Source organism: Nerophis lumbriciformis, linkage group LG17 (genome assembly GCF_033978685.3).
Source record: "Nerophis lumbriciformis linkage group LG17, RoL_Nlum_v2.1, whole genome shotgun sequence".
NCBI classification, from domain to species: Eukaryota; Metazoa; Chordata; class Actinopteri; order Syngnathiformes; family Syngnathidae; genus Nerophis; species Nerophis lumbriciformis.
In genome coordinates, this window is record NC_084564.2 from 11,801,031 (window position 1) to 11,817,171 (window position 16,141).

The following is a 16,141-nucleotide window of genomic DNA, read 5'->3' on the forward strand; positions in this document are numbered from 1 at the left end:
ATATGTACTGTACTGTGCAATCTACCAATAAAAGTATCAATCAATCAATCAATATTGCATATTTTTATATTGTGCTCTTTAGTTTTTATTTATTGAAATTTTAAAATATGCTGCTGATATTTCCGTTGCTGCTGAACTGCATTTCAAGGTCTTCCTGAAAGCAATGACAATACAGAACGTCATTCATTTAGTCATTCATTCATTCATTCAATCTAGAGTGTCAAAAAGTCTGCCTGTGCGAAAATATTAATGTTTATTTGCACAGTATTTATCCTTGTTGTTGTAATTTTCCAAATGAATTAATTCATAATGTGGTTTTATTTGTATTTTTTTAAATTAACTAACTAACTACTAATGAAACATTGTTTGCATTATATTTTTTCTAATATTTTAGATGATTGGTTTGTAAACTTCCGCGACCCCAAAAGGGAATAAGCGGTAGAAAATGGATGGATGGATGGAGGGGTTTGTAAACTTTTGCCCGTATGCGAGGGCCATTTTCATTTTTCTAATTTGGAAAAAATGCTAAAAACAGATCTTACATATGTATTCAAAGACAACACTTTCTGTCAGCTTTGTGTTATAGAGGACTAAGTATTATCATTAATTATTTTCAAAACGTATTTTTTTAGTCATTACATAGCGATTGTTTGCTTTTTTCTGTTGTTGCTTTATCTACGACAATGCTGCGTGCCAATAATAATGTCAAATAAAGTCATTTTAATTACTTATACATCGCTATTAGTACTATTACAGAGCACGCTTCTGAGTAAGTTGTTCGACAATGAATCAATAAATAATTAAAATGCCTCGTCAGAAAGCAACACATTTCGCCTGTAAAGAAGAAATGCGGAAGAAATTACAAATCCCAGGGATTTTGTGCTCATGACGTCACCGGAAATTACATAAAAGCATTTCCGCATCGTTTGGCCTTCCTTTCCTGTCTACGGCCTGCTAGAAGATGGCGGTGCAGATCTCCAAAAAGAGAAAAGTAGGTGCCTTTTTTTGCCTCACGGGAAGGGTTATCATCGAAATGGGCTTGGGTCGATGTGAATGCAAATGTCATGTAACCGCACGGAGAGTTTAAGATGTGGTCCAACTCTGGTTCGCCGGGATTGCAGAGGATGCTGCCGGCATTGCGCTGCATTCGAGCGGCGAGCAAACATGGCGACGCTGTGGCACTGACACGGTGCTTGTGATAAAGCAACAAAGTGGACTATTCATTATCTGCTCTTATGGTGTTGATTCTTTAATATTGGTCACATGTATTTTATTAATATAGCACTAGTCCCGCTAAGTACTCATGACATAGCTTAGCATCTACCTGCTAATGCTAACAAGTCAGTAACTTCATGCCATCAAAGTTTGTTAAATTATGTAGCAGACGTAAACTTTATTTCTCTCTTTTAGTTTATTTCGAACATGAACACACTTACAGTGTAATACATCACACAATTTCATATCATTTCACTTTACATGTACGAAAAGGAGTAGGAAGAAGCAAAGCTCATTTAGTCCTACCCCTTTCCCACTTCAGAGCGTTTACAAATATATAGAATAGTTTACTGACCTTTTTATATAATAAAATAACATCTGTGAATTAGTATACACAACAGTTTTGTAATATGTAATTAATTTATTCATAAACATACTGAGAAGAAGAATATCTTACTTTCAATAAGGTTGAAAGTATTTCTCATAATTCTTCTTTGTATTTTTAAGCACTATTATTTTGAACAACCTCTTAATCTGGATCATATCAGTACAATGTTTAACTTCTTTCCTTAATCCATTCCTTAATTTAATCCCACATACTGATATGCTAAAGGTTCTATCAGTGAAATCAATGTGTACTATTAGCTAAAGGCTGAAGTTTTGTTGGTTAATGTTAAATGATTATATCATGAATCAATTTGAAAGTAGGACTGGGTGATATGACTTTAACAGTATAAAGTTTTAAGTGTTTTATATTGATCGATATCGTCTATTCCTATAACCTGTTGAAGATAAGGAGCAAGAGAAAAATATATTAAATGTAAACATTTTTATTTCAAATGTAACATTCTTCTTATACTCCCCTCAACTATCAAGGCAGAAAATAAATGTTCACACAACCATAGAAAACAATTAGAGATGTCCGATAATATCAGCCTGCCGATAAATGCTTTAAAGTGTAACATCGGAAATTATTGGTATCGTTTTGTTTTTTTATCAGTATCGTTTTGTTTTTATTAAATCAACATAAATAAACACACGATACACTTACAATTAGTGGACCAACCCCAAAAAAAACCTCCCCCATTCACACAAAGGTTTTTTTTTTATTGAAACTTTTATTAGTAGATTGCACAGTATAGTACATATTCCGTACAATTGACCACCAAATGGTAAATCAATTCATGGTACAAATATATACTATCAGCATAATACAGTCATCCCACAAGTTAATCATCAGAGTATATACATTGAATTATTTACATTATGTACAACATTTACAATCCGGGGGGTGGGATGAGGAGGGTTTAGTTGATATAAGCACTTCTGTCATCAACAATTGCATCATCAGAGAAATGGACATTGAAACAGACTGAATTGAACTGACTTGGTAGGATATGTACAGCGAGCAGAGAACATAGTGAGTTCAGAAAGCATAAGAACAAGTATATACATTTGGTTATTTACAATCCGGGGATGTGGAAGGGGGAGGGTGTTAGTCAAGGGTTGAGGTTGACTGGAGGTGTTTCTTTCTGTTAATATTCTGGTTCTAACATTATATGTCAATATATATATATATATCAATACAGCCTGCAAGGGATACAGTCCGTAAGCACACATGATTGTGCGTGCTGCTGGTCCACTAATAGTACTAACCTTTAACACTTAATTTGACTCATTTTCATTAATTACTAGTTTCTATTTAACTGTTTTATATTGTTTTACTTTCTTTTTTATTCAAGAAAATGTTTTTAATTTATTTATCTTATTTTATGAATTTTTTTAAAAAGGACCTTATCTTCACCATACGTGGTTGTCCAAATTAGGCATAATAATGTGTTAATTCCATGACTGTATATATCGGTATTGGGGACCATATCTTCACCATACGTGGTTGTCCAAATTAGGCATAATAATGTATTAATTCCACGACTGTATATATCGATATCGGTAATTAAGAGTTGGACAATATCGGATATCGGCAAAAAGCCATTATCGGACATCCCTAAAAACAATGTTAAAAAAAATACACTAATCTCTTAATGTGCAAATGAAGGACTATATTTAAGGAAATGCTTAAACTGTAACAAAATAGTGCAAAGTGTGAAAATGCAAACCTAGAAACCTTACAACTATTCTCTGTAGGTTTAGTCAGTCAATCAATCAATCAATGTTTATTTATATAGCCCTAAATCACAAGTGTCTCAAAGGGCTGCACAAGCCACAACGACATCCTCGGTACAGAGCCCACATAAGGGCAAGGAAAAACTCACCCCAGTGGGACGTCGATGTGAATGACTATGAGAAACCTTGGAGAGGACCGCATATAGTCCCAGTGTTCTGTCGAATCAAGCGGGTTCGTCAAAAAGTTCTATCACTTGCTGTTCCTGTTTAAACGACAGCGAAGAAAACGAAAAGTAGGCTACCTTTGTTTGCGTCAATGTGAACTTCTTCATGCTGCAAGTGTCGACACGCTTACCGGTCAGAAAACTTATAGCGTGAGTGAGAAAGTCTACACATTTTAAGTCTACACGGAGCAGTTAATTTAGATTTTGATTTGTTTTCAGGGAAACTTTAGCGTTGGGTAGCTCTTTTCTAACAAAGCAATTTGATTCAACAGAACATTGCTGCCCTTAAAAAATTGCTGCTCAACGCAAACATTAGAAATTCACTTGTTTAAGGACCTATTTTGGACATTTTCAGAAAGTGTAATCCAAATCCGTCAAATGCTTATGTTGCTAACTATTGGAGTATGCAACTAGTAGCATTTGTTTAATGAACGGCACATTTTTTCAGAACACTGGCTGTGCTCAAGGGGAAGGGTCCTGTGGTATTACTGATAACGCGCGCCTTGGTCTGACTACAGTTCGTTTTAAAACTTCCTGTTTTATCGAAAATGTATTCGCTCTCTGCGGCACTCATTTTTAGTTTTTTCTTCTCATTCCACGCAAAGAATCAACCGCGAGACAACCAGATGGCACAACCAAATTTGATAGTTGATAATGTTACCTGATTGGCTGTTATTACTCCCAGTGATCAAAAATGAAATTGTAATTAGGATCCTGTGGATCATACCAGTGTTTAGGGTTTAAAATGCTGACTGTGGTGTCTCCAGTTTGTGGCAGATGGAATTTTCAAGGCAGAGCTGAATGAGTTCCTGACTCGTGAGCTCGCAGAAGATGGATACTCTGGTGTTGAGGTCCGCGGGACCCCCAACAAGACCGAGATCATCATCCTAGCCACAAGGTGAAGGCACAATACGTTTTTGCAAACATTCTAGAAAAACACTTGAGTGTACTCCATGCCCTACATCCCTATGATGAGAAAATTGTACTGAATTCGGACTACCCCCAAAAGGTACCGTATTTTCCGCACTATAAGGCGCACCGGATTATTAGCCGCACCTTCAATGAATGGCATATTTCATAACTTTGTCCACCAATAAGCCGCCCCGGACTATAAGCCGCGCCTACGCTGCGCTAAAGGGAATGTCAAAAAAACAGTCAGATAGGTCAGTCAAACTTTAATAATATATTAAAAACCAGCGTTCTAACAACTCTGTTCACTCCCAAAATGTACGCAAATGTGCAATCACAAACATAGTAAAATTCAAAATAGTGCAGAGCAATAGCAACATAATGTTGCTCGAACGTTAATGTCACAACACACAAAATAAACATAGCGCTCACTTTCTGAAGTTATTCTTCATTCGTAAATCCTTCGTCTTCGGTGTCCGAAGTGAAAAGTTGGGCAAATTTACGATCCACTGGCAGATGTTGGCGTCGTCTGGCGCTGCCTCCTCGTCTTAGTGAAGGTGTGTTCGCCTTCTGTCATCCATTGTTCCCACGCAGTTAGCAGTCTAGCTTCGAATGCCCTGTTGACACCAATATCTAGCGGCTGGAGGTCTTTTGTCAATCCACCCGGAATGACGGCGAGTATTGAATTAAGCGCGTAAGCGTGTCTCTCAATGTGCTGTTATGAGCTAGCAAATATAACAACTACACTACCCAGCATGCAACGATAGTTACGAGCATGCGCGGTAGCCCTGAGAAGCGTTGTATGCTGGGAGTTAGAATGTGGTTATGAGCACGCTGTAAGTAAACGTTGAGAACTCAGTTAACACGCCTCGTCTGCATTATTTATAATTAGACAACACACTTAATAGGAGCCATTTTGGGGTCTTTACATAAACACACAAATGGAAATGAAACGTCACATATCCCAGCATGCACCGCGCGCTTCTTCGTCCTCCACTGTTCCCACGCAGTTAGCAGTCTAGCTTCGAATGCCCTGTTGACACCAATATCTAGCGGCTGGAGGTCTTTTGTCAATCCACCCGGAATGACGGCGAGTATTGAATTAAGCGCGTAAGCGTGTCTCTCAATGTGCTGTTATGAGCTAGCAAATATAACTACACTACCCAGCATGCAACGATAGTTACGAGCATGCGCGGTAGCCCTGAGAAGCGTTGTTGTATGCTGGGAGTTAGAATGTGGTTATGAGCACGCTGTAAGTAAACGTTGAGAACTCAGTTAACACGCCTCGTCTGCATTATTTATAATTAGACAGACAACACACTTAATAGGAGCCATTTTGGGGTCTTTACATAAACACACAAATGGAAATGAAACGTCACATATCCCAGCATGCACCGCGCGCTTCTTCTACGGGGAAAAAAGATGGCGGCTGTTTACCATAGTTGCGAGACCTAAACTTTATGAAAATGAATCTTAATATTTATCCATATATAAAGCGCACCGGGTTATAAGGCGCACTGTCAGCTTTTGAGAAAATTTGTGGTTTTTAGGTGCGCCTTATAGTGCGGAAAATACGGTAATCACTTGTCGTATTTCTGACTTTTCTTGAAAGTAGTCAAAAACCGTCCATTAGTTTTTGAGCTACTAACAGAATGAGAGAAACAGTGAAGCCTCTTGTCAGATCTTGCCTTGGTTCATAAGCTCAAAGGTTGGTGACAACCGCTCATGATGTAATGACACAGGTTTTGTCCTCAGGACCCAGAATGTTCTGGGAGAGAAAGGCCGTCGCATCAGAGAGCTGACCGCTGTGGTCCAGAAGAGGTTTGGCTTCCCTGAGGGCAACGTGGAGGTGAGACGTTAAGAACAATGTTGACGCCAACTGTGTGTACGGTGAGGACGACGTGCGTTCCCTTCAGTGATGACACGATGACGAGACCGATAAGACTCAGTCTTGGTCAGGGGGGTTCTGGTTCAGAACCACGTTCTGTGGTTCAGTTCTGGTCCTTCTGGCCAGCGAGTCTTTTCTTGTGACGACACTGAGGCATTTGTCTGAGAGGGGTTCTTTCATATAGTGTGTGTCTTGAACTTACTGAAAATAAGATTATTCATCTTACAACAAATTCATCTTCATTGTGTAAATCATAACTGACTTATCTATTTATGAAAATCACTTTATTTAATTGATATAAATTATATACAAATAAATGAACAGGAAGTGAAAATGTTATTGGAATTGCTATGAGCTAGAAAATGGGTAGGCTTAAAGGGAAACTGCACTTGATTAAGAATTTTGCCTATCGTTCACAATATTTATGAGACAAGAAGACAATCTAAAAAAAATGTTGCAGTCTAACGTGTAAGATCGTCTCATTCTAGCAATCCATTCTGTCTCTAAATTACCTTGAAAATGCATTTAAAAACATTCAACAATACTTAATTTTACGTTCCGTAACCTGTGTGATAACCAAGCTGTAGCGACATTGTTATTGTAAGCAAACACTGAGGAACTCTTTTTCTAGCGTAGTAACACATTCGCCTTACGACGGCATGCTAAGGCATTAGCCGTTACCTAGCTACTGCCTCAACAGCTTAATGGCTTTTGAGTTTGTAATGCACAACACTGCGATAAGACACAATCTGTACTGAGTGAAAAACATGAACAATCATATTACAGTATCTTTAAAGTATTATTTCATGTTTTGTTTGTACACAGCCAGACAGCGTATGTACTGTAGTTGTATGGTGATGTCCTGAATGTATCGTGATCAGTATTATGACAAGCTGTCCGGGGACGTTTTCAGTTGCCTTTGGGTAAGCGTTGCATTTCTGTTGAGATAGTTTGGCTCCAAATGCCACATTTTCAGCTAGCTTCAAAAAATTTCCACCCCACTCCCTCGGCTTCTGTTTGCTCCAACTTCTCACTTTACCTGCGTGCTCGCTTGTAGAAGCAGCAGTTAATACTTGGTTCATTCAGCTTCCAAAAGATAAGGTTGTTAATCCTCATATGTCCAAAATGTCGTCTTTGTTGTCTATTACTAGGTCTGCCGTGATTACAAAACACTCGCGTTTGTCTTTGGAAGTAGGACCCACATTTGTTGCAGAAGTCGGAAATGCGCTGCTATGGAAACGGAAATATATGCGCTGAGGAAAAACGTTCCCGTAAAGCATGAAAAGACCAAAATACGGTAAATGTACATATTACATAGTTATGGTGTCTGTTACTACATTATATATATATATATATATATATATATATATATATATATATATATATACTTGCAGTGTGTATATAAAACATATTGTTATGAAGGTGTCTGTTACTACATTTTATACATAAATGCTAGGAGTGTGTATAAGAAACGTTGATGGAGGGTTTTAAAGGCTACTGTGGCAACTCATTAGCCGCATCTTGCAAGCGTTTATTTTTAAAATACCCCCAAATGTATGTGTTTTTGTCTCAAAGATTTTGAACAATGAGCATAACTAAAAAAGAAAAGTGCAGTTTCCCTTTAAGTTCTGCTTCTTTTTGGACAAAACATGAAAATATGTGATGTATCATATTGAAATTGTATACATCTTCGAAATAAACTTCAACCAACCCGCTCTGCATATGGGTCCTTAGAACTTTGTGCTTCTGTTTCAGTTGTACGCTGAGAAGGTGGCCACTCGCGGACTGTGCGCCATCGCCCAGGCTGAGTCTCTGCGCTACAAGCTGCTCGGAGGTTTGGCTGTGCGCAGGTGAGCTAAGCTTCAAACGGTGGTCCAGCTTGTCCCTCGGTGAAGATACGATGACGAGTCGGACCAGGACTCTGTTTGCCTCTGAGGAAGCTGCTTCAGGTCCACGTTCTGTGGTTCTGTTTCAGTTCCTCAGAGCAGCGAGCTCATTCCAGATGAAGATTCTGAGGCATTTGTCTGAGAGGGTTTGACTGGACCTCCAGTTAGGTTTTTTGCTTTTCTGTGGACTTGATAAACATGGAAGTGTCTTCCAGGGCATGTTACGGTGTTCTGAGGTTCATCATGGAGAGCGGTGCGAAGGGCTGCGAGGTGGTGGTGTCCGGCAAGCTGAGGGGCCAAAGGGCAAAGTCCATGAAGTTTGTGGACGGTCTGATGATCCACAGCGGCGACCCCGTCAACTACTACGTCGACACGGCCGTCCGCCACGTTCTGCTCCGACAGGGTGAGTACACGCTTGTATCGAACGTCGGTGTCGCTGTCGGCCACGCAAAGTCCTGATTTGATGTCACGGTGGTTAGGTGTGCTGGGCATCAAGGTGAAGATCATGCTGCCGTGGGACCCTAGCGGTAAGATCGGACCCAAGAAGCCACTGCCCGACCACGTCAGCATCGTGGAGCCCAAAGACGAGCCCCTCCCTACCACACCCATCTCTGAGCAGAAGGGCGCCAAACCAGACGTGCCCGTTATGCCCCAGGGGACACCAGTGCCCACCGCATAAGAGGGTAAGAGCACGTCCTAGAGGTGTACGGTATATCCGTACTAAAAGTAGTGTGGTACTATACTGCTTTTAAAAATTAAAATACTAGTACTTTTTTTTTAATGCGATGGTGGCGTGCTGTGGTGGTGATGTTGCTGGTAGTATGAGCTGCGAGCATGTCACGAGTCAACACACACACAGAGCACTTACATGCGGTAACGGTGTGGTATGGCTTAAAACCTAACTATAAAGGTCAACCTGTAAATACTGAAACGTACATAACCTATTGCGGTGGTTCTCAACCTTTTTTCAGTGATGTACCCCCTGTGATTTTTTTTTAAATTCAAGTACCCCCTAATCAGAGCAAAGCATTTTTGGTTGAAAAAAAGAGATAAAAAGGTCAAATACAGCACTAGGTCATCAGTTTCTGATTTATTAAATTGTATAACAGTGCAAAATATTGCTCATTTGTAGTGGTCTTTCTTGAACTATTTGGGAAAAAAAGATAGGTTTTTATTTATATTTATAAAGGATTTTTGAATTGTTGCTATTTTTAGAATATTTAAAAAAAATCTCACGTACCCCTTGGCATACATTCAAGTACCCACAGGGGTGCGCGTGCCCCCATTTGAGAACCACTGGCCTATTGCATGTTAATGTGTAAATAGAACATGTTAAAACCTAAAGTAGTTATTAACAGTAAATAAACAAGTAGATGAATAATTTAGACAAAATAATAGAATGACAAATTACATATGTTTGTGCACACGTCAGCAGCCAATTAGGATACTTTGGTAACAGTTTGCGTGCTTATGCGAGAAGCTGTTTAGTATGTTCACTGTTACTTCAAAGAGGGGGGGGGGAATCGATTTTTAGATGCATCGCAAATCGGACATGGATGATTATAAAATCTTCCGTATTTTTCGGACTATAAGTCGCAGTTTTTTTCATAGTTTGGCCGGGCTCCAGTGCGACTTATGTGTTTTTCCTTTTTTATTATGCATTTTCGGCAGGTGAGACTTATACTTCAGTGCGACTTATACTCCGAAAAATACGGTACTTAAAGTCAATGGATTTATTTACCGTATTTTCCGCACTATAAGGCGCACCGGATTATTAGCCGCACCTTCTATGAATTACATATTTCATAATTTTGTCCACCAATAAGCCGCCCCGGACTATAAGCCGCGCCTACGCTGCGCTAAAGTGAATGTCAAAAAAACGCTGCGCTAAAGTGAATGTCAAAAAAACAGTCAGATAGTTCAGTCAAACTTTAATAATATATTGAAAACCAGCGTTCTAACAACTCTGTCCCAAAATGTACGCAAATGTGCAATCACAAACATAGTAAAATTCAAAATGGTGTAGAGCAATAGTAACATAATGTTGCTCGAACGTTAATGTCACAACACACAAAATAAACATAGCGCTCACCTTCTGAAGTTATTCTTCATTCGTAAATCCTTCGAATTCTTCGTCTTCGGTGTCCGAATTGAAAAGTTGCGCAAGCGTGGGATCCAAAATGGCCGGTTCCGTCTCGTCGAAGTCATCGGGAGTCAGTGTCGCTGTTGTTCTGTGAATCCTGCCTTCCGGAAAGCTCGGACCACAGTTGTGACCGAAATATCTGCCCAGGCATTTACGATCCACTGGCAAATGTTGGCGTATGTCGTCCGGAGCTGTCTGCCCGTCTTAGTGAAGGTGTGTTCGCCTTCGGAGCTGTGTGAAAAAAGCCACCCGGCCTCTTCGCGTAAACTTCCCTTAACCACTCGCTCATCTTTTCTTCATCCATCCATCCCTTCGAGTTAGCTTTTATGATGACGCCGGCTGGAAAGGTCTCTTTTGGCAAGGTCTTCCTTTTGAATATCACCATGGGTGGAAGTTAGCATGGCAAGCTAGAACCACAGTGAAGGATGACTTCTCATTCCCTGTGGTGCGAATATTCACCGTACGTGCTCCCGTTCCACAGTGCGGTTCACAGGAATATCAGTTGCTGTGAAATACGGTAGTAATCCGTGTGCGGATGGAGAGATTGCGTCTTTTTATGAACCGGATCCTTGTCCTTTGTAGGAGCCATTTTGTGGTCTTTACAGATGTAAACAGGAAATGAAACGTACGGTGATATCCGCGCGTTTTTTCTTCTTCTTCCGGGGGCGGGTGGTTGCTTAAAGCGCTTCCTGTTCTATGGGGGCGGGTGCTTTCCTTGGCGGTTGCTTGCGTAGAAGAAGAAGCGCTTCCTGTTCTACCGGGAAAAAAGATGGCGGCTGTTTACCGAAGTTGCGAGATCGAAACTTTATGAAAATTAATCGTAATAAAGCGCACCGGGTTATAAGGCGCACTGTTAGCTTTTGAGAAAATTTGTGGTTTTTAGGTGCGCCTTATAGTGCGGAAAATACGGTATTGTAAATAAAGTAATGCAGACAAAATGTGGTTAACAGCAGTGAGCCACCTCACAGATCTGACCAGCTCCTTTATTTTAGGGCACTCATGTTCCAGTTTTGCACACATTTCCATTAATTTAATAAATGTTGTAGGAATTATTGTAACTTTTTCTTAGTCCAAATGCAGTCTTTAAATGTTGCAAGTGATTAACACTTAGTGAAATGAATCAGCATTAATATACATAAATTAAAGATGCATCAATACATTTTTTATCGAATCGTGAGGTGCCCATATTCTCGCCTATTAAATGCCAATATTGTTTAATGCATCATACGATTTAGTTTTTGTTCAAATAAAGCCAATAATTGTGGTCGTCTTTAAGTTTTTACATACATTTTGGTAGTGGTACCAAAACATTGGTTTTGGGGCGCCTACAACCATTGGCTCAAGATGAATTTGACATATTTGTTCTTGTCACAATGAAACATTAAACATGCACTGAGTTCACTCCATTTGTTTCATTACGTTTGTCTTTTGCAGGCTTTCCCTTCACTCCCTGGAGGACATCCCTGTTGTGTACAGAAACAATAAAATGGAGAAAAGAAACTTTGTTTTGTTTTCTCTCCATGTCCACAGTGAATGCTGAGTATTAGTCATAGTAAGTGAAGTTATGGAAGAGGACTACAAGATAATGACATCTGTGTGCGGTTGGGAGACACCAGCCCTAACACAACCAAATTTCCACCTTTTCAATTCTTATTCTTCAGTGTCCTCTGCTGTTGACATTTATATTTTGGTAGTTTTGTCAGCCTTCCCGGTAAGGTCTATTCAGGTGTACTGGAGAGGAGGCTACGCCGGATAGTCGAACCTCGGATTCAGGAGGAACAGTGTGGTTTTTGTCCTGGTCGTGGAACTGTGGACCAGCTCTATACTCTCGGCAGGGTCCTTGAGGGTGCATGGGAGTTTGCCCAACCTGTCTACATGTGCTTTGTGGACTTGGAGAAGGCATTCGACCGTGTACCCCGGGAAGTCCTGTGGGGTAGTATGGGGTAACGGACTGTCTTATTGTGGCAGTTCGCTCCCTGTATAATCTGTGTCAGAGCTTGGTCCGCATTGCCGGCAGTAAGTCGGACACGTTTCCAGTGAGGGTTGGACTCCGCCAAGGCTGCCCTTTGTCACCGATTCTGTTCATAACTTTTATGGACAGAATTTCTAGGCGCAGTCAGGGCGTTGAGGGGATCTGGTTTGGTGGCTGCAGGATTAGGTCACTGCTATTTGCAGATGATGTGGTCCTGATGGCTTCCTCCGGCCAAGATCTTCAGCTCTCACTGGATCGGTTCGCAGCCGAGTGTGAAGCGACTGGGATGGGAATCAGCACCTCCAAGTCCGAGTCCATGGTTCTCTCCCGGAAAAGGGTGGAGTGCCATCTTCGGGTTGGGGAGGAGATCTTGCCCCAAGTGGAGGAGTTCAAGTACCTCGGAGTCTTGTTCACGAGTGGGGGAAGAGTGGATCGTGAGATCGACATGCGGATCGGTGCGGCGTCTTCAGTAATGCGGACGCTGTATCGATCCGTTGTGGTGAAGAAGGAGCTGAGCCAGAAGGCAAAGCTCTCGATTTACCGGTCGATCTACGTTCCCATCCTCACCTATGGTCATGAGCTTTGGGTCATGACCGAAAGGACAAGATCACGGGTACAAGCGGCCGAAATGAGTTTCCTCCGCCGAGTGACGGGGCTCTCCCTTAGAGATAGGGTGAGAAGCTCTGTCATTCGGGGGGAGCTCAAAGTAAAGCCGCTGCTCCTCCACATGGAGAGGAGCCAGATGAGGTGGTTTGGGCATCTGGTCAGGATGCCACCCGAACGCCTCCCTAGGAAGGTGTTTCGGGCACGTCCGACCGGTAGGAGGCCACGGGGAAGACCCAGGACACGCTGGGAAGACTGTGTCTCCCGGCTGGCCTGGGAACGCCTCGGGATCCCCCGGGAGGAGCTGGACGAAGTGGCTGGGGAGAGGGAAGTCTGGGTTTCCCTGCTTAAGCTGCTGCCCCCGCGACCCAACCTCGGATAAGCGGAAGAAGATGGATGGATAGTTTTGTCAGCATGCCTAAATTGGGAGGTAAATAGTCCCTGTCAGTATAATGGGAACACTGTAGCAGTCTTAAAGACCGACTGATGCCAAAAAGATTGTCAAACGTTTGGCTTTAAGAATCTTCTGCCTGTTCGCAGGCCATTCTGGTGACATTCCTGCGCCGGATTTGACCCCGGCGTCTTTGGTTTTCCCCGTCTTGGGTATCCTCAAGTCGTGAGCCGCGTTGTGAATATAGACATCTAGCCTTCAGGAAACTAGTTGTCACTTGTACGCTTCTTTGCGCGGATGTCATGACAGGAAAATATTTGAACTAAATGGCAAATAGGTTAAACTTTAGTACTTTTCTAACTTCAAGATACTCAAAGCGCCTTGACACCTTTTCCACATTCACACACTGCCATGCAAGGCCCTAACCACAACCCATCAGGAGCAAGGGTGAAGTGTCTAGCTCAAGGACACAACAGACATGACTAGGATGTACTTCAAGAAAGAAAAAAATCCACGCTCGCAGCTACCGTAATTATTTTTGGCCTGTGGCACAAATATTTAAGTGGATTGAAAGAACTGAAGTTTAGTGAGGAAAAAAATGCAATGTTGACTAATTGCTATTCTAGTTTGTTTTTTTTTTCTTTAAAGCTGTCAACTGTTCCATTTGAACATGTTTGGGGTAAACAATTTTTTGTTTGCTGTAAACATTTTTGGTGACAAAAGGGGCATTAAACAAAAATATGTTAAGTTTAAAAAAAAAAAAATAACTGAGTGGGGTGCTTTGGATCCATGAGAATTTTAGTAGGATTTTGTATTTTTTTACTCATTGCTCAAAAAGTGAGTCAAACGCAATATTATGAATTGTGATAATCTTTATTGCATTATTGTTTGTCATACAAAATGGTTTTGACAAAAGGCATAAAACATTAAAAAAAAGTTTAAATCGACATCTGATATTGATTAGGGATTTAAGTGTTGGAAATGTATTTTACATGTGGCCTTTTAACAATTTTATGACAGACCCTTTTGGGACCAAACTTGAGGGGATCCCTAAAGGTAAAAAAAAAAAGGTTCTACATTGGTTTTGTAAATGAAAGGCCCCGTTTACACTGCACACCAAATCTTGATTGTATTTGCCCTCAAGTGACACAGATCTGATATTTTTTTTGCCAATCTAAACGCTTCAAAGTGCTTCAAATCTGATCTTTTGGCGTCAGATCCAGGCCACATCAGGAGGTAGTCCTGAATCCGATTAGAATCTGATCTTTTCAAATGTGACCAGTCTAAACGCAATACCATCTGAATGTGTTTTGGACGAATTACGTCTCTCGTGTGCGCCGGAAAAATACAGTCTCCAGCGGAAGTGGATAGTTTCATCACATCATCCTTTGCCATCCGTTTTGGTGAGCAAAGTCTATTTAAGACGACCGAATTTTCGGCGCATCACTTGTCAATAGTGCGCAAATAATAGTCTATGAACAGAGGTGGGTAGTAACGCGCTACATTTACTCCGTTACATCTACTTGAGTAACTTTTGCGATAAATTGTACTTCTAAGAGTAGTTTTAATGCAACATACTTTTACTTAAGTATAGTTATAGAGAAGGAACGCTACTTTTACTCCGCTACTTTTATCTACATTCAGCTCGCTACTCGCTACTAATTTTTATCCATCTGTTAATGCACGCTTTGTTTGTTTTGGTCTGTCAGACAGACCTTCAAAGTGCCTGCCTTACTGGTGACGTTCACTCCGTTCCACCAATCAGATGCAGTCACTGGTGACGTTGGACCAATCAAACAGAGCCAGGTGGTCACATGACCTGACTTAAACAAGTGTAAAAACTTATTGGGGTGTTACCATTTAGTGGTCAATTGTACGGAATATGTACTGTACTGTGCAATCTACTAATAAAAGTTCCAATCAATCAATCAAAAGTGTGAAGGAAAAAAGATACTTTTTTATTTCAACCGTACATCCCGTCAAAAGCCTAAAGACTGACCGCACATGAGGACGTTCCTGTCTTCACAATAAAAGTGCCGCTCCATCGCGCCTGCGCTTTCAAAACAAGAGTCTCCGAAAGCCAGCGCAAACAAGCTAGCAAGCTACGGAGTTTGACGCCAATATATTTCTTGTAAAGTGTATAAAAACGAGTTTGGAAGCTGGACAAATAAGATGCCAAAAACCCACCACTTTCATGTGGTATTAGACAGAAAGGAGGAACTTTTCTTCTCCTCCATTTGAAAACGTGGACGTTATCATCACGACTGTCTGATTACAATCAACGCAAGTCATCAGAATCAGGTAATACACCAACTTATATTCTAGTCTTCATTAAAGAAAGGAATCTATATGTTAAACATGCATGTATATTCATTAAAACAGCTTTAACATGTAAACAAAAACAGCAAAATAAATACATATAAATTATATACTGTATATATCAATGTATATGTATGTATGTATATATATATATATATATATATATATATATGATATGAGTGTGTATGTTACTCATCAGTTATTCAGTACTTGAGTATTTTTTTCACAACATACTTTTTACTTTTACTCAAGTAAATATTTGGGTGACTACTCCTTACTTTTACTTGAGTAATAAATCTCTAAAGTAACAGTACTCTTACTTGAGTACAATTTCTGGCTACTCTACCCACCTCTGTCTATGAATATGTAGATCCAGGCTGATGTCCGTGTCTCCACTACTTAACAGCCATAAAAAGATTACAACCCTCCCAAATGTATCACACTATCATCCATTCATACTTACTTTA

At 40.6% G+C, this 16,141-nt stretch overlaps 1 protein-coding gene and 2 non-coding genes across 3 annotated transcripts; all 3 read left to right on the forward strand.

The window, feature by feature from the left end:
• The first annotated feature begins 864 nt into the window (after positions 1-864).
• rps3 (ribosomal protein S3) lies at positions 865-11,889 on the forward strand. Its single transcript, XM_061972483.1, has 7 exons — positions 865-991; positions 4,331-4,461; positions 6,228-6,321; positions 8,116-8,210; positions 8,462-8,649; positions 8,726-8,929; positions 11,824-11,889. Exons 1-6 carry the CDS (start codon positions 962-964, stop codon positions 8,923-8,925), a joined length of 738 nt encoding a protein of 245 aa, XP_061828467.1. The 5' UTR covers positions 865-961; the 3' UTR covers positions 8,926-8,929; positions 11,824-11,889.
• LOC133614960 (small nucleolar RNA SNORD15) lies at positions 6,383-6,530 on the forward strand. The gene has a single exon (XR_009816661.1). It is a non-coding gene; the product is annotated as a small nucleolar RNA SNORD15 (small nucleolar RNA).
• Positions 8,245-8,393, forward strand: LOC133614959 (small nucleolar RNA SNORD15). Its single transcript, XR_009816660.1, has one exon. It is a non-coding gene; the product is annotated as a small nucleolar RNA SNORD15 (small nucleolar RNA).
• Positions 11,890-16,141: the final 4,252 nt, after the last annotated feature.

Bases quoted from the DNA above. Each gene is read 5' to 3' on its own strand.
- rps3 (XM_061972483.1), top strand. From the start codon at position 962: ATGGCGGTGCAGATCTCCAAAAAGAGAAAA. The intron at 992-4,330 runs GTAGGTGCCTTT...TGGTGTCTCCAG, and splicing joins AGATCTCCAAAAAGAGAAAA to TTTGTGGCAGATGGAATTTT. The intron at 4,462-6,227 runs GTGAAGGCACAA...TTTTGTCCTCAG, and splicing joins ATCATCATCCTAGCCACAAG to GACCCAGAATGTTCTGGGAG.